The sequence below is a fragment of the Bombus huntii genome, chromosome 6 (genome assembly GCF_024542735.1).
Source record: "Bombus huntii isolate Logan2020A chromosome 6, iyBomHunt1.1, whole genome shotgun sequence".
NCBI lineage: Eukaryota > Metazoa > Arthropoda > Insecta > Hymenoptera > Apidae > Bombus > Bombus huntii.
The window spans coordinates 13,915,438-13,938,710 of NC_066243.1; the positions used below are offsets into that span (position 1 = coordinate 13,915,438).

At 36.9% G+C, this 23,273-nt stretch overlaps 4 protein-coding genes across 15 annotated transcripts in view; 3 read left to right on the forward strand and 1 right to left on the reverse strand.

Moving 5' to 3' along the window:
- The first annotated feature begins 10,168 nt into the window (after positions 1–10,168).
- LOC126866308 (uncharacterized) lies at positions 10,169–12,851 on the forward strand. 4 transcript variants are annotated; one of them, XM_050619726.1, is made up of 4 exons: positions 10,169–12,253; positions 12,348–12,432; positions 12,525–12,654; positions 12,706–12,851. In XM_050619726.1, the coding sequence occupies exons 1-4, from the start codon at positions 12,171–12,173 to the stop codon at positions 12,798–12,800; spliced, it is 393 nt and encodes a 130-aa protein (XP_050475683.1). In that variant the 5' UTR covers positions 10,169–12,170; the 3' UTR covers positions 12,801–12,851. The 4 variants fall into 4 exon arrangements, with proteins under 4 accessions (XP_050475683.1, XP_050475682.1, XP_050475681.1 ...); XM_050619725.1 differs by having other exon boundaries at positions 10,181–11,333; positions 11,938–12,253; positions 12,525–12,804; XM_050619724.1 differs by having other exon boundaries at positions 10,181–11,058; positions 11,141–12,253; positions 12,525–12,804.
- Positions 12,847–23,273, reverse strand: part of LOC126866291 (U3 small nucleolar RNA-associated protein 4 homolog) — a 33,508-nt gene continuing 23,081 nt past the window's right edge. For 3 of the 4 annotated variants that reach the window (XM_050619690.1, XM_050619692.1, XM_050619691.1), the window contains 3 exons: positions 13,811–15,350; positions 13,223–13,519; positions 12,847–13,154 (listed from right to left, as the gene is read on the reverse strand). In XM_050619690.1, coding sequence (XP_050475647.1) covers positions 13,038–13,154; positions 13,223–13,519; positions 13,811–15,350 — 1,954 coding nt within the window. In that variant the 3' untranslated portion in view covers positions 12,847–13,037. Of the gene's footprint in view, positions 13,155–13,222; positions 13,520–13,810; positions 15,351–15,423; positions 16,095–23,273 lie in introns of those variants that run through there. The other variant, XM_050619688.1, reaches the window with a different exon arrangement.
- LOC126866300 (protein lifeguard 1-like) lies at positions 16,262–21,280 on the forward strand. Of its 6 annotated transcripts, none has more exons than XM_050619710.1 (6): positions 16,263–16,435; positions 17,849–17,919; positions 18,274–18,363; positions 18,453–18,630; positions 18,706–18,976; positions 19,096–21,280. In XM_050619710.1, exons 2-6 carry the CDS (start codon positions 17,868–17,870, stop codon positions 19,453–19,455), a joined length of 951 nt encoding a protein of 316 aa, XP_050475667.1. In that variant the 5' UTR covers positions 16,263–16,435; positions 17,849–17,867; the 3' UTR covers positions 19,456–21,280. The 6 variants fall into 6 exon arrangements, with proteins under 6 accessions (XP_050475671.1, XP_050475667.1, XP_050475669.1 ...); XM_050619712.1 differs by lacking the exon at positions 16,263–16,435 and adding an exon at positions 16,469–16,550; XM_050619713.1 differs by lacking the exon at positions 16,263–16,435 and adding an exon at positions 16,591–16,654.
- On the forward strand, positions 21,424–23,167 carry LOC126866310 (uncharacterized). Its single transcript, XM_050619728.1, has 4 exons — positions 21,424–21,662; positions 22,444–22,522; positions 22,704–22,827; positions 22,962–23,167. The coding sequence occupies exons 1-4, from the start codon at positions 21,578–21,580 to the stop codon at positions 23,022–23,024; spliced, it is 351 nt and encodes a 116-aa protein (XP_050475685.1). The 5' UTR covers positions 21,424–21,577; the 3' UTR covers positions 23,025–23,167.

Consider the following 23,273-nt stretch of genomic DNA (forward strand, 5'->3'; position numbering starts at 1 on the left):
TACACGTGTGTCTTTCACATTGCACACTGTGGCTATCGGGCAGCTTTGATGTTCCACGCTCTAGCTGTTAAATATTTCTGAATATTCACTATAATAGAAAAATACTTACTTTACCTATCGACGTTCTTTTTATCGTGATTTTCGAAAAAAAAGCGAATGAGCGCGGAATAACGTAAATCTCCATCTCGTTAACGAATCGTTTTCGCCATGGGAAACGTTTTCCATCGCATCGGTGTCGCCGTAAACACGCCGGCTAGAAAACTAAAAATAACGGCAGCTTCGTTTTCCGTCATTTTTACGACGATTCTCGCGGCGATGTCGACGTTTTCACGAGAAATACCTCAGGGCGACAAGATGAGGGATTCCCGAGAATTACCGGGGAGCCAACAGATCGCGAATAAACCGTGCTGTCAAGGGGTTCTCGTAAAGGGTGAAGGGAAAGGGCTGGAAATTTACGCAAATGCATCTGTAAATAAGAGAAATGAGGCGCGATGTTGAATTCCTGTTCCATGAGCAGGAGCAAGGAAACGGTGATTCATTCTGTACTGTCGGGCTGCCGAGAAAAATGTCTGGAAGAAAGCCACCGTTTCTACGTAATTTGCGGAAAGAAGGAAAGAGGAAGAAGAAGAAAAAGAGAGAATGAAAGTACAGCCGCCGTCTCGTGACCTCTCGCGTTCTCGTAAAAAAAGTTCCTCCTCGGTCGGATGAGATTGGGTCGTGGCACCGGCATGAGCGTTTAACGCGTAGACGGCCGTCAGTTGTCACTCGAATTACGAGAGGCGTCGCGCTTCAACGACAGACCGGCTAGACGTCCTTGCAAATTATGATGATTAGCGCGTACATGCCTTTATGACGTTTGCTCGTGTCCACGAATAATAAGAACTTTCTGTCCGAACCATTTACGTGATTTTGCTCGCACATTATGACCTTCTTTCGCAATTGAACTGGTAGATATTGTTTATAAAATTTTGATTTCACTGATCAGCGAATAATTACTCTCTGGTAAATAATCTTGGAAATTATGAAATACTTTGATTTTAATTTGAATATTGAATTTCTGAAAATTAGGAATTTTATTGTATGCTGATGTTCTTTTCTTTCTTTTTTCTTTTTTCTTTTTTTTTTGTAGTACGAGAAGCCGAATTGAACGGCAGCGCTTGCACAGCTGCGATTGCGAATTTTCGCTAGGGTCTGACTTGGATGGTGTAGCAATCAAATTATCGTGGCAGAGGGCTCGTTTCAGACAACGATTCTAAATGGGGTTAGAGGAAGCCACGATGGGAACGATCAAACTACAGGAAACAAGCCCTTCTCCGATGAAACAGGAAACACGACCGCTATCGAGTTTTATATAAACTTGCTAAGAAGCCAAGCTGAACGCTACTGCTCATCTCTGATCAACAAATCAGCCGAATCTGCGTTCATCTTTTGATGAAAGATCAGCTGCCCTCTGTGACGATCTTTAATGTATTTGAATTGACCATCGTTCATATTACACTGTTCGAACCACAACATAAATTATTAGAACATTCATGCGATAAATATAAATTATTGAGATCTGCGATATAAAGCTACCACGCTCGATTCAACACAGTGCACATCTATTTAAGACAATAATTAAATCGTACAAAATATTTTATCAAATTCACGAGAAGGATAATATCGTAATTTCGTAGAATTTTATAAAAATATGCGAAATAGTGGCGATTGGAAATACGACATAATCGTCGTTTTCTCCTACGATTTTAGCAAAACGTTCCACACGCTTCAACCACCATCTCCATTTACTTATCCAATTTTCACACGTAACCGCGCGACGTTCACGCAAAAACCAGGCGAACGACAGATCGGTTTGCAACGAAATAGCCGTGCAAACAGCTAAAATCAACACGAGGATTAATAATTACACGTCTACGGGCTACATTCTGCTTCTTGCTGGTTTCCTAGACAGGGGAGAGGAAAGGGATAGCGGCAGACAGATACTTGTAACCCCGGCGGTGCTTAAAAAGACGCTCGTCGCTAGACATTCAGCGAATCCAGCGAAGCCACTTAGTCCGGACGTGTAATTAGATCGAAATGACGCCAGACGACGCGGCGCGGCGTCGTGCTACTCCTTCGGAATCCGCTTAATTGAATGATTCATCGCCTGGGTCTAACTGTTGTTTCAATTAACGCTCGCATGTGCACAGTGGTCAACGTCATCTGCATGTGCACGCACCTGCACGCGCGGCGAAGACGCTTCGTCATCGACGTTTCACGCTCGAACGGGAACGCGTGTGCGATAATGTGCAGGCATTCGACGATGCACCAAGAAACGACGACGAGACTAGAGCAAGAGAAACACGTTTGTTGCTTGCCCTTGCGCTCACAAACACGTTCTCTTCTTAACGTAGCGAAATTGATCTTAGCTTAGCTTCTGATGGAAACGGTTCCGTATATACTATATACATACAAATATTTTTTAGTCTACCATAACATAGTTTTAATAAGATAGTGACATTTCCAGTTTATCTCGTTTTTTGTAAATGTCCTCCTACTTACCGGTGGCGTATACAAAATCCGGCCGAGTAACATGTAAAAATAAGAAAATAATATGGAATAGAATCTTTTCATCTTCGGCTTGGGATTGGAAAAAAATCAAGTTTGAAAATTTATCAAGTATACTTAAACACGGCTAATTACCGGCTAGTTATGAGTAAACAATCAACAGGGTTCGTTTAAGGTTTCATTATCGAGAAAATCTATTAATATTATATATATAATACATATACATACATTGTGGAACATGTGATTGATTTTTTTCCCGGTCAATCATTTCCATGTGAATAAAAATATGTCGGTTAAAGCGGAGACCGGTTAACCAAAAGTCTACTGTGCACTAGGCTTCGCACAGGTGTCCTTCCAAATGTCTGCGTTAATGCAGACCTCGTGTTACCACCGGCACAATAACCTTTCAGGGGAGAAACAGGACCTTAGCTAACGCTTTTTAATGGACTTAACGGGTATGAACGAGCACGGGACCTGTGTGCACGTGGGACAGGTGAATAAGTGCCACGGCCTTCTCGATGACTCCGCGTTCCATGGTAATTAACATCCCCGGCACGATCGCCGACGAGATTAAATACCCTGCAACCGTGATTGGCAAGTGCAGACCGCTTGAATCAACCTTGTAACTACCACAGGTGCGAAGCAGAAGCGATTTGGGTGGTAAGAAAGGACTAGAGAAAGTATTTGGGACCGTCAGGACGACTGGTTTCTGAAACTGAGATTGAATGTTCGATGGTGCGAGTATCAGAGATGATACGAATTTTAATTTTATAATTTTGCATATAATTTTCCGTATTAGGTATATTCTCATTTTTATTCTTTTCCATTTCTTTATATTTCTGTTTACGTTATTAGTTCAATATATTTATCTTTATTGGTGTCTCTATCCAATTTATTTAAAATTCATCCGAGAGTTGTATAAAGACAGTTTCGCATAAATTTTTCTTGATTTAGCTAACTAGCGACTATTTAGTGACAGCGATACAACTTGAATCAGAAAGTTATTACAACATTTCTACACACACGCGTATAAAGGCAAAGATTTTATTTTATCGTTTACTTGAACTTCTCAATTCTACGTTTTCGTTAGATATTCGTTATTCAGTCGTTTAATAGCCACAATTATGGCTCCATAATTTCGTAAATTAAAATGTTATACATTTACCGAGAATCTGAAATATATACGATTTTATGTTTTTCGTACATATGCACGCAGGACAGAGCAATATCTTCACGTCGGAATTTGGCCAACTAACAAACGTTTCAATTAACCTGAGACAAGGTCGGCGAATATTTTGTGAGATACACGAGCTACGAGGTGCACTCGCGCCAATGAAACCGCATACCACAGAGCTCGGCGCGCGTATAATGATATAATTGATCGGAGACGATGCATCAAACATTCCAGTTCGCCAGACAAAACAAAAACTCGGTGGAAGCTAGACGGGTGCTAGACGGCCTGCTGTCGGCGATGGGTAACTCGAAACCGCAGGGATGCTGCGTCATACAGGCGACGATGATGGTAGTGGTGGCGGCGGCAGATGATCGAGATGGGGTGACGGCGTTACGACTTGGCCGCGCACTCGTCAGCCACTTTTGTTGCCCTTGCTTCCGGAATCACCCTGATCTCGCCCCTTTTTCGGACAGCTCGCGCGAATAAAAGGCCGCACAAGCGAATAAAAAGAAGGGGTGGGTCGGAAAGAGCCACGGAAGAAGGGGTTGCCGCGCGGCTTCGTCGCGACGGCCGCACAGGATGCAATTATTTCGTAACGGTGATCTTGTTACAGAACGGATCTGGTCGTGTACGAAACTCGTTCGCTCGACACTGTCATAAGACTAGACCGGAAATGACAGAATTTTATTGCCGATTGATTTTACGACTGTACATGGCAATGGTGATGTATGCATTTATTTGCGCTTCGTGCAATGGTATAATTGTTTAATTGAATGCTATTTTCGTCATCCGGAGGGCGAAGATTCTTGACTTTTTACGATATTATCGATACGAGACTGGTGACTCGGAGGAGTGGATATGTTCAATCATATGTCGTTCATACTATTGGATCATATTATACGGTGGTCAGAAAATGTATTTGCGCACCATTGTGTTCACGATATTATAGCATTTGTATTTTGTACTCTGTAGTAATTAATTGAATCCAAGTATGTCGTAGGCGTTGCAGTCTACACCTTTGGGGCACACCTGAAAGCTCAACTTCGCTCGAAACTTCAAAAGACGCTTCAAGTTAAGTAAATAACACGGTTGACACGGATAAAATGACTGAAATTGCTTGAATACAGGTAACCCGATTAATTCGAATGCGGCTTTATGTGACTGCGTTATTTGATAATTATTAGTAAGTAGAAAATTATTGAAAAATATAGATGAAGGTATATTAAAAGTATACGTGGAAAATATCGTCGGCAAAATTGAACGATTTGTACTATTACTATCGCCATTAGGGGATTGTAATTGGGAACGTCCCCAGACCAAAAAAAAAACCCATCCTATAAAACGAGTTAATTCCCTCGGAAAGAGTGATCGAACGAAGACAGCGCGGAGGAAATAAAATTGTAATGAGAATGTAGCGAGTTACCCTTGGAGATTGCTTAAAATCAAAGGGTTGCCGATAGGGATGGCTGAGTTCGCGATAGGGGTGCCGGAGAATTAATTCGTCCCTTTTACGCAAGAAAATCGAGCAAACGGACGATCAAATTTTCTGTTACGTCTAGCAATTTTCACGCTCCGGTTTGCCATCCGTAACACGCTCTTCACGATTGACCCTCGTCGATGGTCGAAACCAAAGGAAGTTCTCGAATGGAGCAGCTGAATTTAACGAAACTTCGCATATACCTTTCGAATAATACGAACTTTAAAAGGAACACACTTCTTACACTTTTTTCTCTTGAAATTTAAAGCAAAAAAAAAACATAGAAATTATAGAAATATTTCTATTACAAGGTAAGATGATGCATAAAATAAAGTTGTTACTTTATTAACATGATTCGATGCATATTCGTATTTCAATTTTAAATAGAAGGTTTTAATATGATTTTTCCAGTATTATCAAACGTTCTTTTAGTTGTAATACGTATAGTGGTTAATACGACTATAAAAAAGATCGGATAAACATGTAGAACAACAGAGCCACCGCCGATTTCAATGGTCTTGAAATATGTTGTCAACGTGATCATTCCGATCCTGTTGTACACCTACGGATGCAATGGATCGAAATGGATGCAGACGATATTTCTGTCACACGCTTTTCTTCGATGTTTCCGCCACTGATAATGGTCACAACAACGGTCACCCCTTGTGTTGCAAGCATTTTCAGTTGGTTCGATCGTTGTTCCCCGAAAAATAAGCGAACTCTTTTATCGAACGATTCACGAACGATGCGCGAGAGAATTCGTAAACTATGGCGAATGCTGCTTGTTATCTATATCTATTGCTCGTTAGCTTTTCTTCGCTACGTGTAATTGTCCGACGGAATAAAAGCGATCGTTTGTCAAGCAACGGGGTCACCGCAATATCGTTCCTCCGAGATATGCGAGTACAAGATGGATCGATGTGTCTGTCGTTAGTTTTCCCTTCGCTTCATCGATGTTTCTTATATTCGTGGACGTTTCAGTACCATAATCATAAACGTGTTTCGCAAGAAATAGTAGAGTATCGTATTTATTAAGAATTTCTGATTAATTGTGATAATTTGACATTTGTTATACTTTTGTATAGATGATGTATCTATAAAGATAAGTTTTGGTGTGATCGTTTCTTTTAACATTACATTCTATTTCTTTGTTATCTTATAACTTTTAATACGATTTCTCATACAATATTTGATATCAATATTTTTGTATACCATATCGATCGATTGTGACTAATTAGATACTTATTCCGAGTATTAAATAACGATATTACATTTTATTTATACGTTTCGTTAATTTCAACTTTTAAAAAGGCTTTCGTCACGTCGTATAATCCATCGTTTAAAGGGCTACTTTAATATAACTACGAATTTTTTAACATATTTCACAGACAAAGTTTTTCAATTGTATCATTTGTATCAGATACTTGGGCAGATACTGTGTCGTGGCCAGATACTTCCGTGATCAAACCTATTCATTTTATTTAACCACTCTACCTTCGAATACTTGTTCCATTTCGAATTAAAGCGAACTCAATTTACCTGAGACAATTCCCCCAGGTTGGTTCTTTCCCGACATCGTTTCCCCTCGCGAAAATAAAGCAAAGACATCATCGCGCCATTCACTTCGCCCAGTCGTTAGACGTTAGTCGTTAGGAAACGCCCGAGTCCATTCGGAATCAACGGATCGAGATCATTAAAACGAACCCTCCAAGTGTCAGCCGCACTGGCGTATATACTGTACGCTTCCGCGAGCTACCGTTTTCGCGCTCGACAACGTGACTTTAAATAATCGCGATGAAATTTCATATTTATACGAAGCCGCTAATTACGATTCGTGCCGCGTAAAAACGATCCCTCTCATCATACCTGAAACAATTAATTACGTGTATGGCCTTGAACGAAGAGGATAGGCGAGAATTTGCACGTTTGCCCGTTTTTGCACTCGTTACTATGCGGTAACTCGCGAAAATATCTCAACACTTGCAGAAACCGCCTATAAATACAGGGTGGTTGGTAACAAGGTGGTACAAGCGGAAAGGAGGTGATTTTACGCGAAAAAATAAATCGAAAATATAGAATAAAAATTTTTCGTTCGAGGCTCTGTTTTCGAGAAAATCGACTTTAAATTTTCGCTCGGTACGCGTGCACTTTATCGCGTCTCGTTATAACGGATCGTTGTCTCGATGGAAGAAATTAAAAAAAAAATTTTTTCTATATTTTCGACTTCTTTTTTCGCATAGAATCACCCCCTTTCCGCTTGTACCACCAGTTACCAACCACCCTGTATATTATACGCGTTATTATCGTAAACTCGATTATCGTAATTATGTCGGCAAAGATTCAAGCAAATCGAGAAATGTACGTATATTCTCATGCGCAAATATTAGCACGCTTATAGAAACACGAAAGAAAATCCGATAAACCATTGGAGAATTATTTAACTTCGATTGGATTCAAAGGGAAAGCTTCGACTTACAGCTACATCGTTATAATGAAAATCTCGCCAATTATATTGGGTTGGCAATACATACCAAGCCAATACAGACGACAAACGTCAAACGTTTTCTTTCTTTATAATCAGCCTGGCTTCGATTCGGATGAAACTCTGTACGCTTAAGGAACAGCCAAAAAGTATATACAGATTCCCTTTCTAGCTGCGATAACTCGAGTGTAAGAGGAATCATCCTCCAAAATTTGACACGTTAAGAACTAAGTCAGGATTGGTTACCGATAGAAAATAATTCCACAAAAATGAAATACTTTTTAGTACGTAGGAAAAAGTGCTACTAACTGCAGTCAATGAACAGGTTTCAAAAATATATAAAAGAATTTCGTCGAGCATGTTCACTCGAAAAAGTACAACGAGCCAATGTACGTTAAGTCGTTCCGTTCTCTGTCCTTCCTCTCCTTCTCTCTGATTTCGGTTCCTTTTTTTTTTTTTTGCTTTCTATTTTTTCCTTTTTTTATCTTGCCCTCCCTTCACCATATTTGTCGGCCGTCGAATTCCACGCCGCACCGGTGGAAACGAACGCAGAACAATATTTCTCGGTGGTGGCGCGTCGGCTGCCGATAAATACGGACTTGGCGCGTACAGCGAAGAGCACCCTACCGGTTTTGCGGTATCTCGAACGGCTTAATGGCACTGTTAACTACCGTATTATTTAACGGGGATTTATACATTGCAGTCGGCCGATTAAAACGGCGGGCGGACCGGCATCGAGGCCTGGTCTACTGCGAAACGATATAGGAAGATCCTGAAACGGACACCGCGGGGGATCGAGTGTATCCTTAATTCCCCGTGAAAGCCAGTGCTGATCGAAGCGGACGTTTCTAGTGTCCGTCGTTGCTCATAGAAAAACAGAAAGTATTGAATTATACTGTATTATAGATCGTACATAGACTGTCATTTCAAATAACAGTTTCGATATATCACAGTTTTCTATTGTATCAGGGAAACAATTCTAAAAATGATATTCCGAAATGTTTGAAGAAATAGTTTTAGTTTTAGTAAATCGTCCACGCTATTAATTGTATGCTTCTTTTATCAAGAAATATTTGCCGGCTATATAGTTTGCGAAGTGACTATCGACGATTGTCAAAACAAAGTATCAAAGGGAGAATAAAATTGCGTAACCAGCAGCACCGTTATCGTAATTTATATCTATCGTTTCACTTTCCCAGCGCAGAAAACCAAATCTTTATCTCCGTCAGCCACAAATCACCGGCAGCGTCGTAACCAAAGACTCTAAATCTCCCCCGCCATTGGAATCGCAATTTCTTCAGCTACCTCTACATCAGCCATTAGAATTCCCGCAACACATCAAATAGCAAATGGAAGGCTGTCAGCCGAAAGCAAGGTAAATTTTCAGCCAAGTACGACGGAACATCGCGAGGAACGTTCGCGAGCGGAAACAATTCCGAGGTCGCGAGGTAACACCTCGGCTGGGTGTGCGAGGAAGTCTCGAAGGTGAGACGAAGACGTAGAAACAGACTCGGTGCGTCATCCACGTCACGATCGCTGCCAATGGGATCTCGGATCCAGCAGGGCGATGCTATTGAGTATTTGCATCTCTTGCCTTTCGCGGCGAATGCGAGAGGAAGCTCGCGTTCGTGAGCCGGTGCGACGAGAACGATGGGAAATCCGGTTGCTGGCATATAGGTATGCTCACAGATGGCCGGGTGCGACGAAGACCGTGACAGTATATAGGTGAAAACGACGGTGCTGGCTACCAGAATGGGACAGAGAGCGAGTATACAGAGAATAGGAAGAGGAAGAGAGAGTAAGAGGCAAACGAGGGAAACGGAGCATGGTCGATGTGTCTAGCCTAGCCTGGTTGGCTGGCTGGCTGGCTGGTTGGTTGGCTGGTTCGGGTGGCTGGATGAACCAGGGACCGTCTAGGTTGCGTCTGCCCCCGCACAAACTCGGTATTATCTATACGTCTAGACACCCCTGCGCCACCGAGAGAAGACCATAGCGGTTTGGCGCTCCGCTTGTAATTTACAGCGCGCCCCGCCGTGTCTCTACATCTACGATCCCGCAAATTTCTCTCTTCGGTCGTGTCTCTTTACCTATCTCTCTTTCTTCTCTTTTCTTTACATTTTCTCTCGCTTGACCTTTGCACTCTCCTAGCGTGCACCTGGATACATCGATCCCATCGGATCGTACCGATAATCGCTCTCCGAACAGATGGTAAAGCACTCGATCATATCGGGATCGTATCGGGCTGTTCAAGAAATTCGTAGTATTTTTAGTATAAATTTCTATCAAATAATGAAACGTTCGAATAAATACTACCTTGAAGAGGACTAACACGAGACATCCAACATTGGTTCATAAAATAGACTTCTTTGTACTCGTTAATATTTATTGTAATCTTTTATTACGAACTTATTCGAAAGAGAAATTAAATAAATAGTCTAGAAGCCCGTAAGATCTGTTCGAAGGAGTTCGTTATTAAAAGGAGCGAAACATTGTTCGAGAAAATACTTGCGAAGTTAAGAACGATAGTCTGATGATTCTAGTTAAATCTTCCCTGATTCTCGTTACCAATTCTCCGCACAATCTCGTGTACATATATGTACTTGCACTGTTTATATGTATAAGCATCAACGACAGTCGAAAATTGATAGCCATGTAAATTACAAGTTCTAAATCGTGCAATCTAAAAGAAAAAGACATCTGGAAAAATGTTCGATTGATAGGAGAAATGCAAGAACGATAAGAGTAACGTGTTATAAGGACTTCGAGCGATGGACACGCGAATTGCTCCTGAAATTCCTCTCTCGGACTGCCGATGGAGCTCGCGTGCGCGATGCCGCCACTTCAGACATCACCGGCGTACGAGTGATCGAGGGGATCACGGCCACGTGAAAAGGGAAGCAGCCGTCAATTGGTATACACGGTGTACACACGAGACGTGCGTGAAGAGAGTGCGAATATTGGTATCGCGATAACGAACGGGAAACCCTCGCGTGTCCGAAAGTACGAGCCACCCCAGCCAGTGCACGTTATCCACGGAACACGCGTGCATTATATCGACGATCTCTCGGTGATTAATGCCAGCTGTTAGTACCAGGAGGCTCCAGTCAATTGAATCTCATCGTTCGGCCGCATATAAGCCTCGCTCGGTTGCCTTTATCCGTCTCTCTCTCTCTCTCTCTCTTTCTCTCACACAGACACACACACTCTCTCTCTCTCACTCACTCACACCCTCTCTGTAATGCACGAACCAACTATCCCGGTTTTCGAAGAAGAGTTGCAACGTCGACGCGTAAATAATAAATCCTATGGAATCGCCTTACCGTGTCGGGAAGAGGAAAAGAGAAGAGGAGAGGCGTTGTTCGTTTCTCGAGGCTGCAGGTAACGGAAAGAATAAAGTTTTCCTGGTAGACCCGTGGATAGTAAAGTCCCTGGCAAGTCCGTGGCACGTTAAACTTTCCAGTTTCGAGAACGCAATTTTCCCAAGGGAATCAGTCCTCGCTAATGCAAGAGTGGTTATAGACGGAGAAAGAGAGGAAGGGATAGAGAGAAAACAGGTATAAAGGGGGGACGATATTATGGGAGAGGGAAACTGTGCGCGGGCGGGAATGGCGACGAGGAGTTTGAGGGTTGAACGAGCTGACGCTTTAAGCGATGTAAGTTACAGAAACTACGCTTCCGACCAGTCTCGGGCGCAGATTAGTCGTAATCTTGGCGCATTGCACTCTGCAGCCGTTTCCAACCCCCTTCCTACACCCTAACCCTCCCCCCCCCCTCCCCCCTGTTGCTGTTGCTCGAGTCCTCACAACTACAAAGCTTTTCAAACCGTTACCTCGAACCAAGACGAACGTGTTAGACGCACCTAAATTCACGTACACCAGAGGTGTACATCGCGTTACCTCGACATTGCGACACACAGAACTCTGTCTACCTATTCGCCACTGTATCGCCGCTTTGATTATTTCCTGGAGGCTTAAGTCGCTACGTCTACGCCTTCCTTCGTACGGCTACAGGTTACAACTGGCGCAACGAAGATTAAACACTTCTTGGTTTATGGCCTCGTAGCCGGTCCTTAGACTCGGTTTACCTTGGCTCAACGAGATTTCCCGCGGTACCTCGTTTCCTACCTTTTATATAGCTGTTACTGAAAATCAATAATTCGGTGATCGAGCCTTGATGCTCGAAAATACTCTGCTTTCACGATCTTCGCACGCTTACTTACTTACTTACTGTACTAAGTTAGCGATTGTTTTTGGTAAGATGATTTTCTGGAAAATATGTCAAACTTTGTATGAAATATATCAAATTGTATATTGGAAATGGAGATGGAATTAGATAGAGACTATGGCAACGGATACCGTATCGAACAAACTACACCAAGATTCCACTTGGGTATAAGTGATTTCAATAACATATTGTTTATCTGTTCCACGTGAAAACTACGATTCTCTGTTGTATCGTGTATTATACATAAATTTCCTGTTTCCTCGGAAATGGCGGAGGAATCGCAAGATAAAGTAGACGGTAGAACTGAGAAGAGTAAGGGAAGGAATCCGGTGAACTTCGACAGTATTTGGTAAAGACATGTAGAAAAACAAGTTAATTCTTCCATTTAGTCTCAGGTGATATATGACGTATTTTATTAATATCGAGTGGTATGTGAATTTCAGTAAGGAAATTATGCTACGAGATAAGTTATCTCGGCGCAACTGGTCCAGAAAGTACGAACACCTGTCGGGTGAATTTTTTAAGAAGGTACCACAAACCAGCTGGAAGAAAACGCGTAGTGCAGTATCGGCGATGCGCACCACACGAATTTTAATGTTCCCCGGTGTCACTGACCGTAGGTGCTGGCCGAAGAATGCAGAAAGGAGGGATTTCCGGCGGACACTTTCCAACACAAACCACCGGAAGATGCGATTAAGCGTTCACCAATTCTTCTGAAACCATCGCCGTCCATTCCCAGAACGGCATCCGGTATGGTAGGCTTACGATCATCTCGTCCAGAATATAATCTTGAGTTTACAGGTCACTGGTATATCTCGCCGAAACGAACGATCGAACCACCCATTGAACCTGGTGAATTTCGCGTCATACAGCAAAGATTCATTTTTCTCGGTTAAGTGGAGAATTCGAGTAAATTATGGAATATATATTTTATACACCAGAGACTGTATACTATAAGAAAATGTATTAAAAAATAAATCGTTGTAGTCTCATATGAACAATGTAGTAGTTGACATAGAAATAGATATGTAATTCTTCATTTTGATGCTCTTATAAAAATGTGATGACGACTTTGCAGACAACATTCGATTCCAGTAAGAAAATGGATTTCATTTATTTCATTCTTCATATATTTACATTCCAAACCATTTTTGTTTGAGAGTCGGCGGTAACTTTTCCGTCAAGGATATGGGGTTTACTTCGACTGCTACTAATTCTTCGTCGGTCAACCAATCCAAGTATACAAGGTGCTACAAACAGCGATGTTGTATATTGATTTTCGTATATTTCAATTATATAATGTTATAAATAAAATTACCTTGTATTTTTTAAGAACTTGAAAAACTTGCTGAGAATTTATCACAGAATTATTGTCCTCGGTGGTGTCGCCATTCTCGCGCTTTAAAATTTTCGTTTCTTTTTCACAGAACTCGTTCAATTTATCAATTACGTAAACTGTCGAGTCATCGTGCATTATTATGATATTCTCGTTACGTGGATCAAAAATAATATTCGTTATAGGGAATGGCCGGGCTAACCATTGCTTGGGAAGTCGACTTTGTAAATTGTTCGAGAATTTGGTGTATTGTCTTTGTAATATGTTATATTCGATAATCTGAAATTAAACAATCAACGATTAATTATGGAAAATAATTGTTCATAAAATGTGCAGTTTTATAGCTTTTAATTTTACGTGTGGTACTGGAAATTACAGTAATAATTTACTGCAAGTTTCATGGAAGGCAGAAGATGCAGGTGATAGAAAGATTATACGTTTTTATAGCTGATCCAATTCTTAGTAACTTATCATTTTACGATATTAGACCGTTTTAAACGAGAGATATTAAAAGTTTTAATATCTCGAGCTAAAGGAAAATCTTTATTACATCTCGCGTTTTTTTCTTACCTTATGATCGGAATATACTATAACTAAATTTAACGTGCCTTTCTGGATCGCCATGGCTGTTGGTGGACAACTGTATTTGGGTAACAACCATGCGACAGGTCCGTCGTTATTTGTAGTGTCACTAACATTATATACAGCAATCCTACCCTGACGATCAGCACAAACGAAAAATTTACTGTCGGGAGAAAAACACACTAGTCCAACACTTATAATAGATTCCTTATTTGTGTAAAAAAAGCCAAGATGCCTCAGATGCTTCTTTTCCACTTTATATAATGTTATAGTGCTATTTTTTTCGTCGTTATTTATTGTTACAAATAATTTTCCATTTGGACTAAATAACATTTTTTGTATTCTGGTTGCAGAAATGTCCGTATCATTTCTTGATAATTGTGCATCTCCCTCGATCACGTCAAAGTTGAAAACTCTAACATGATCATCGGTTGAATAAACAATTGTTTTGGCATCCTTGTTGATAGCACAAGAAAGGATGTGTTCGTCTCTTTTTGTTTTTAATTGCAGCAATTTTATAGGCTCCTCTTCTAACTGGTGGACCATTCCAGGACGTATTGATTCTGAAGATACTTTAGTAGGTGATCCAAGCCTCCATAGCTCAAGAAAGTTTGTATATTGTAAAAGAATACATCTAGATTTTCTACAAACTGTAGCACATGGAAGCTGTAGTAATGGCGGATATTTAACCAGAATTTTTGGTGGATAACTGGACTGGGCTAGATATCCATCTACACCAGCTGAATATAATTTTCCATCAGCATCTACTAAGGCTCTTACATCATGAGCGTGTAACCTTCTTTCGATTCCTTTCACCCATTGTGGCCTACCACTTGATTTCATAGTTATTTTACAAAAGCTTCTCACTACAGGGTCAACACCAGCACAATATACAATATTCATGTCATGAGACAAAGTAACAGCTAATACATCAGCTGTATGACTTTCATGGGATTCTATTAGGGTACCCATGTGAGGATCCCAAAATGATAAATACCCACGTGAGTCTCCAGAAATTATGATGTTGTCATCTGTAACTGCTAAACACCAGATAATAGTTTCTTTCTTTGCTTCCTTTCTAGAAGTCGTCATTTTATGAATCGCATGACCAGATACAGCATTCCAAACTCTAATTGTGTCAACAGACCCTGTATAGATCATTTCTCCAGTGTTATCCCATTTAATACAAAGGATTCTTCCTTTCTGTTTATCAAATATCCTTTCGTATATCAATGAATGGGGAGTAACAGAAAATGTATTGATATATCCACTCTCTGTACCAACAGCTAAACATGTTTTTTTATGATTAACATCCATGCACCAGGCTGCACCTCCAGTCACTGCAACTTCGCTTTTGATAGATAATGTTGTTAAATCATATTCTGTTATCATGCCATGAAGACCGGTTGAAAACAATCTTGGACCTATCCACAGAATATTTTCTATGGAATTTTCTGGATGACCAGGTATCGTACATTCCACAAAAGGTGCATTCCCAACATTCCAAACTTCAATCGAATTATCATTCCTGTAAAAATGTTATCGTAAATATTGTTACAATCACCTATGATGTCTAAATAAGAGTAATTTGGGAAACTAACCTCGCAAGTGCTAGCTTTTTCGTCTTACATTCATAAGATAAACAAGTAACAGATCGGGGTTCAAGGTTGTAAAACCTAATATTATGTATTTTACAAGTTGACATGATTTATTTGATTATTTACTACTATTTATAGTAGTATTATTAAACTCTAATTATACAAACTATACTACACGTTAGAAAACATAACCACAATTGTCACACACGTGGACTCTAGAGCGACCTTTTTGTTATGTTGGTACCTATTGTGAGTTGATACTATCAGCAGAGAGGAAATCTGTTTTTGAAAATTTTTGCGACATCTATTTCTCAGAGCATTTAAACTTTTCGATAAAAACATAGGCATAAAATAAGTGAAAAAAGAAAGATATATATTTCTTTTTCATAGTATTATTACATTACAAAAATTAATTACTAAAATATTCTAGAACTTTATTACTTTCTTTATTCGTTATGAAGACTGGCTTATATTGAAAAGCATTTAGTATATTCTGTGATTTCTATGCAACAGATAATATTAAAGTTTTTCTCCAACTTTCATGTGCATAGAAAATAATATCACATCATTACACAATGGAATTTAATCTTCTTTATAAAGAAATAGATAGATCATTGTTCGTTTAATGACATGAAAGGATTATGTTACAATAGATCATGACACATTCGTGAGATTCACATTACGCAATATTCTTTTTGGAAATGTAACACATATCTCATATAACAGTAAACAATACAGCGATAAACGTGTCACGCAAGCGCTTAGTCTACCAGAATGTTCCCCCTCTATATTCAACTTACTTCATATCAGTTGCTCGTATGATTAAATTAGTTGCATGCTATACTTGTGTGAGATCAGCCAATGGTTGACAAGTGGAACGCGTTACATGGTAGTGTTGGTAGAAACTAAAGTGCACAAACGATCAAAGTCGACGGCATACTCTGGTTAAACCAATCATCATTTTAAGCGGTGTCAATCGTTTCTTCGTTTAAGGATTAAACGTTTTCTGAAAAAGGTAAATAAATTCGGCTCGTATTCGGCGCACGAATGTTGTTATCGATTGTCACTATTCCCAGAAAGTGCGCATGACGCATCAGATTGACGTGTAATATCAGCAATTTGCTTCTCAGGTTAATATTATAATACATATTCTTCTTGAATTTTTGTGACTGTTGTAAAAATATCTTTTTAAAATGAACAAATTCTGGCAAACTTCAACGTTTCATTGTACCAGGTGCTAATATAGGAAAACGTTTAAGTATCGATATGTCGCTGCTGTGTTTCGTAATATTATGTTTATTTGTTTCACTACCGGAACAAAATCATTTGATTTTGATATTTCCGAATATATCGTTTGTAACAATACACTTTACACCAAAATTTAAAGAATATTAGAAATTTACGTTATTCATTTGCAATAAGATCTGTAAGATAGCTTATCATGTGTAACGTTACCAACGTTTCGTTTTCTTTCCTTATCCTTGACGTTTCTTGTAAGACACGTTGTATATGTATGTATGTACTTACGTTATTAACGAAAATATATTTTTTAACAGCACATTGGATTGTGACATTATACATATAACATTATTATATATACATATAACGTAAACGTATAACAATAATAACTATTAACTGATGTTGGTGAATTTTATTTGCAGCTGATCTTAATGCATTGGGAAAATTAATAAAGGTTAATTATGCTCATATTTATAGTATTTAAATACATGTTATATGTAGATGAATGTGAATCTTTAGATGCAAAACGATCTTGTTAGGGTTACCTTGTTAATAAACATTCATAAAGCTAAACAGTGTGTCATAAAGAATACTTATAAATGTGAGCAATTTATATCTTGTAATGTTTAAACTTATTTCAGCTATACTGATATATACCATATCTGATATACTGATATTTGGTATTTTCCTCATACATACTGTGATGAATCAGTTTTATATGGAATAATTGCATTTAAGATATAAAAAAATTCTTTGGTAATTTTTATAAATTTTGTCAACATAACACATTATGTTATATTAGAATTATTTAAATCTTCTTTGTTATTTGGAGATGTGTAGGTAATTATTAATTTGAGACTTTTACTTTTATTTATTAATTGCTTATTACTATTGTGTTTTTTAAGAATAAACATATATATTTGGAACTGCAATCTTATAATATAACTTTAGTTGATTAATGTTTTGTTTTTGTGTAATTTAGTACAAATACTTCTAACATAGTAGTACTTTGTATATTAAATGCTTTGAGAAATTAATAAAATATTTTGGAACATGTTGAAAAGCAACTGTTCTTAATAATTTTGTGACTAACTCTATTTTAAGGTTGTTGGTACATTCGTGCGCTGGTATTCCATTGATGTTCTGTTATTACAACAATGTCTCATGATAATAATAGATTCTTTTTCAGTTAAAACAAAAACCAAAAGATGGCAACTTGGCAGAATACACCAGGTGCAGGATTTTATGCAGGGCATCAAGGTTCTGATCTCCTTTCTAAATTATACATATTTTTTATTATGATTCATTACATCTTCAATATGCAACAAAGTAGTTAGTAAACCACAAGCACCATGTTGCTTATTTCAAATGGGTATTACCATTAAATATTACCTATTAAACTGTATAATCATTAATCATAATTTAAATATGTTGTGATTTCCTCAGAAAAAGAAATTACAAATTGTAGGGAAAACAATATATTTAAAGAAAATCATACATCAACATTTAGTAGCTGTTAATGGAGCACAAAATCTCACAAAGAGTGATGCTTAACTCAGAATGAAGATTCTATCGCATTGTAATATTTTATTTCTTTTAAATTTGCTTGTGCAGGTTATCCTCCCCAAAATCCTGGTTATCCATCTCAAGAAGGGTACCCTCCTGGATATCCACCTCCTTACGGAGGAAATCCACCACCACCAGGTCTGTTTAATGTCATTAATTTTTTTTTATACTAATGCCCTAACTTTTTTCTAACTAATTAATATTTATGATATTTTATTTATTTTTAGGTCCTGGTTTTATTCCTCCAGGGGCACCTCCTTACGGACAAATTCCACCAGGTGGTCCAATATTTGGTACAGGTCCACAATCAGGCATGTACGGGTCAAATTATGAAGAATCTATGCACTCTGATGGCATCAAAGGACTTGAGTTCAGTGATAAAACCATTAGAAATGGATTCATCAGGTGTGTATTATCGCTGAAGGTTTATAATATTTTCCAATATTTGTTTTAATAATTTTGACTTTTATCTGCTTTCAGGAAGGTGTACAGTATACTAATGATTCAGCTGCTGATTACAGTATCGATGATTGCGCTCTTCCTTTTCCATGAACCTACTAGAAAATATGTTCGATCTCATCAAGAGCTATTTTGGATCTCCTTTGTAGCAACTCTTGTCCTGATTATATGTATGGCATGTTGTACTAGTGTGAGACGAAAAGCCCCTATGAATTATGTGTTTTTGTTGCTATTTACAATAGCAGAAAGTTTTCTGTTAGCTACTGCTGCTTCTACATACAACTCTAAAGAGGTATGATCCTAAAGATAGTAGTTTATGATTTCTTAATTTATTAGTTAAGAATTTAATAATTATACTCATTACTAATAATAAATAAAAAATAAAGCACTACATTTTATTAAATACTTTAGGTACTATTGGCGATTGGAATTACTGCAGCTGTTTGTTTTGCATTAACATTATTCGCATTCCAAACGAAGTTTGACTTCACTGCTCTTAACACCATTTTGTTTGTTACATTGATCATTTTCCTAATCTTTGGAATAATCGCAACAATATGGAATGGACCAGTTATGACCTTAATATATGCATCAATTGGGGCCCTTCTTTTCTCTATTTATTTGATCTATGATACACAAATGATGATTGGTGGTAATCACAAGTATTCGATTTCTGCGGAAGAGTATATTTTTGCAGCACTAAGCCTTTATATAGATATCATCAATATCTTCATATACATTTTGACAATTATTGGCACCTCACGAGATTAAATATTGCAAAACACATTATTTTGTCGCTGGATTAGTCTTTAATGCAAAATGCTTTTACTTACCATTGTTCTATTCTGACTCTCTTCCATAGAGAGTATGTTACAGAAAAGCAATGGAAGGCATTGAAGAAAAAGGTATTGGCAGAGAAGTATGAATTTCTATAAGATAATAGCATAATAGCTTTTACATAATTTCCAAAGTATATCAAATACAGAGATTACAGAGGAACAAAATTATTTTAAAGTTAAAACTCTAGTCTTATAAGTGAAATAATTCCTATTTTCACTGGGACAAGTAAGCCAATCGTTATATGTATAGTGAAAGGCATAAAGTTCACAAAAAATGCAAATGCTCTGCTGACACAACTAATCATGATGTTTTATTTCATCTTTGCTATTAACAAAGTGTATTTGTTTTCATTGAACTTTAAAAGAAGTATAGTTTATTTTGTAAAAAGAACTTATTTTATTATATTAAGAAATAAATACCGTATGTCCAGCAAATGCGTTTTAACGATGTTAATATCTGTATTAGATGTAGTATTATAACACGTAGATATTAATATCATTATTCCAATTATCCTAATAATGTATACATACCTTTACTCGTTATGTGTGTTAGAAAATAGATGTTATACGTTATATTATTTCAACATATTTGCATAATAAAATAAAATTTTCAAAGTATTAAATAATATTCTTATCTCTTATTGTATAAATTTAGTTTGCTTTTTGCACTGGTATATAAAACAGAATATTAAACTCATGACCATGTATAATCGATTTACGCTCATCTCAAATCTACAAGCAAAAGAAATAATTTTACAAATTTTTTAATTTGGTAAAATCCGAAGTAATTATACATAATAACAGTAACGAAGTATACAGCTATTTTCATTAAAGAAAATCATTAGTTATATTCCATTATTATACTACAAATATTTATGTAAATTCATATTTATATGTAAGCAACCAGAGAGGAAATGAAAGTATTCACGCCCGTAGTTTTAGTTGTTCTGGGGATAATGCTGTACCATGAGGCTAAGTGTTGAAAGTGACGCACGCTAGCATATACAAAAATTTTTAAAATTAGAGATCTCTGGCTTGTTTGGTTCCACGTTAGCATATACAAGAATCTGTGTATTAAAGTTTAAAGCACAGACGAGTATACAGCACAGATCTTGCATCTTATGGGATCCTATGACCCATGTTCTGAAATATTGATCGTGTAAAAATAGTTTCCGTCTAAGAACGGATCAGCGCAATAGGTAAATGCTACAGAAAAACAATTAAAATATTGCTCCTGTTTATTCATCTTATTTGTTTTACTCCATGATACATTTATTGTCAAGTATAGGGTTTTTTTAAGTAATTTTATAATCGCGTTATATAAGACTTGGTATTTTTCTGGCCGCGTCATACAGGGTGTTCGGCTACAGGCGTAAAAAAATTTGAGAGATAATTCTTGAAGCTAAAATAAGATGAAAATCAGAAATACAAAAATTGAGTTTTCTGCTTTGTATTTTAATTATTGTAAATTAAAAATTAGCCTAAATAATGTTGTGCGCGAGCAAACCTCCTTACATGAGCGAAAGTAGATCAGCAACGTTCCTCGTACAGGTCGTAGAGAAGAAGGTAATGACATTCGAAGACGTAAATCATCCTGTTACATTAAGTGAAATTGTGTAATAAGCGAATTATACATTTTCTTAAAATGTGTTAAATCAGAATCATGTAAAAACAGAACTGTATGTATATGTATTTTAAATTATATTGTATAATACTTCATTACTGTAATAATAACTTTACTTTATTGTTGTAGTAATTATCACTGTGTTATTTTTAATCGAACAGTACCACTGACGATTATATCTTCAATATTCAACTCATTATATTAATATTAATACCAATACGAACGAATCTACCCAATTTCGCCAATAAAAGATAACAATACCAGTTACTATCTTTGTCCTAACTTTCACATCATCGAATAGTGTCAAAGCAATCAGAGCATAGACGATGTACAATTTCTGAAAACTTTGTCACCTCAGTTCGTATTGAAACTTGATCGGTGATACTTTATCTATTGCAATCATTTACAGAAACTTTCAATTTAATCCGCTATGTTTAAATTTATTCATTTATATTTTTTTATAATCCTTCCGGTTATTATAGGTGCCACAAAAAAGGAACATAAAATTTTTTCAGGTAATTTATTGATTTTTCTTCTCAATACATATTCACTTGTGATATTTATGTTATACGTGATTAAAAAACTTCAATGTAATTGATCTAAAAAAACCTTATCTACAGTATTATTTACAATTATTTATTAACTACTTATATATTAGTATATATAAGTACAATCACTTATTAATAATATTCAGACGCTATTCAAGACAGAATAATTTTTTACAATTAGATCAAACGACAAACTTTTTTGAGAAGTTAGAAGAATTAGTTTACTAGGTGACGCGTAAAAAATTGGTTTAAAAATTGTATTTGGTCGGAATCGTAAAGAAAATAGCAAAGGCCGCTTTTTACAACCTTTGTATTTGAGACTGTGATCTTTACTATTATCTAACTACTATTTAAAGATTTTTATATTCTCCGATGCCTTGTTTGTACGTCAACTGATTTCGATAAAATTTTCATCGTGTGCACAGCAAAGCATTGGCAAAGAAAATCGTAAATTTTTCTTTCTGAATGACCCCCCCCCCCCCCCCATCACTACATTGCTATGTTTTAGCCATATTCAGGCTCAACAGTTCAACGAAATATCCTATGTTATTTGAAAATATTTTGATACTAATATCCCCAAAATAAAATAAACAAAATAAGTAATTTTTTGTAATAAAATCTAATATACGAACATTCAAATGAAGAAGGTCACACAATCTTACACGATAAATACATTCGTTTGAAATAATTACGTAATAAATGACATACATTAATTAATGAAAACCATAGAAACAACGTCAATTTACAGATATAATTGAAAGATTAAGAAAAAAGTCAACTGATGAAGAACACGGAGGAATTATTGCTATGAAAAAACAACTGTTTCAGTGAGTATAGCACTAGAAAATTCAATAAAAATTCTTATAATAAAAACAGACAAATTTCTATTATGTTATCCTAATTAATGTAATTATTAAATAATCGTTGTTAAAAATAAAAAAACCAAACTGAATCAAAACTGAAATGATATAAAATTAATGTGTAATATATACAATTAAATGTGTTTAGAGATATTTTTACAGAACACCAGAAAGATGACAAATTGCAATTTGGCTATGTTTGCGAAAACCCAGTTCAATGGGAACAAAGATTCGAAGAAAAAGATCTTCCGAATAATCGACATCGTGGAAAGGTACAGCAAAAATATTAAATTTGAGCTGCTCTTAGTAAAAAGACATGAACTCAATGATTATTATAATTTAATTACATTATAATTGGTAATCTATGGTATTATTTTTTTTTTAATATAAAACAATATTTGTGCAGGTCAAGTGGGCGAATATAGATGGCAGCTATGGTGAGCACTACTGGGACTTAAATCATAAGTAATCTTTATACAGAGAGTGACGAAATGTATAAACTAATCATCATTACAGTTCTGTAAATCCATTCTATAAATGTTAATTGGGATATAACTTATGTATATTTACAATCATGTATGTTACAAAATAAGCATCATATTTACTTCTCCATATGTGTCTGTTTAATTAAAATTTTATACAAGGTATTCCTCCTATATGAACAAAATCAAAGTCGTTGATTTATGATCAATCAAACTTTATTGATTCTTTGAAAATC

Excerpts from the sequence above, each read along its gene's own strand:
- LOC126866308 (XM_050619723.1), top strand. The coding sequence starts at position 12,171 with ATGGCGGAGGAATCGCAAGATAAAGTAGACGGTAGAACTGAGAAGAGT. Across the intron at positions 12,254-12,347 it reads GTGAACTTCGACAGTATTTG|TAAGGAAATTATGCTACGAG; the intron begins GTAAAGACATGT and ends TGTGAATTTCAG. Across the intron at positions 12,433-12,524 it reads CGGGTGAATTTTTTAAGAAG|GTGCTGGCCGAAGAATGCAG; the intron begins GTACCACAAACC and ends CACTGACCGTAG.
- LOC126866300 (XM_050619710.1), top strand. The coding sequence starts at position 17,868 with ATGGCAACTTGGCAGAATACACCAGGTGCAGGATTTTATGCAGGGCAT. Across the intron at positions 17,920-18,273 it reads ATTTTATGCAGGGCATCAAG|GTTATCCTCCCCAAAATCCT; the intron begins GTTCTGATCTCC and ends TTGCTTGTGCAG. Across the intron at positions 18,977-19,095 it reads CTACATACAACTCTAAAGAG|GTACTATTGGCGATTGGAAT; the intron begins GTATGATCCTAA and ends TAAATACTTTAG.
- LOC126866310 (XM_050619728.1), top strand. The coding sequence starts at position 21,578 with ATGTTTAAATTTATTCATTTATATTTTTTTATAATCCTTCCGGTTATT. Across the intron at positions 21,663-22,443 it reads GGAACATAAAATTTTTTCAG|ATATAATTGAAAGATTAAGA; the intron begins GTAATTTATTGA and ends GTCAATTTACAG. Across the intron at positions 22,828-22,961 it reads ATAATCGACATCGTGGAAAG|GTCAAGTGGGCGAATATAGA; the intron begins GTACAGCAAAAA and ends ATATTTGTGCAG.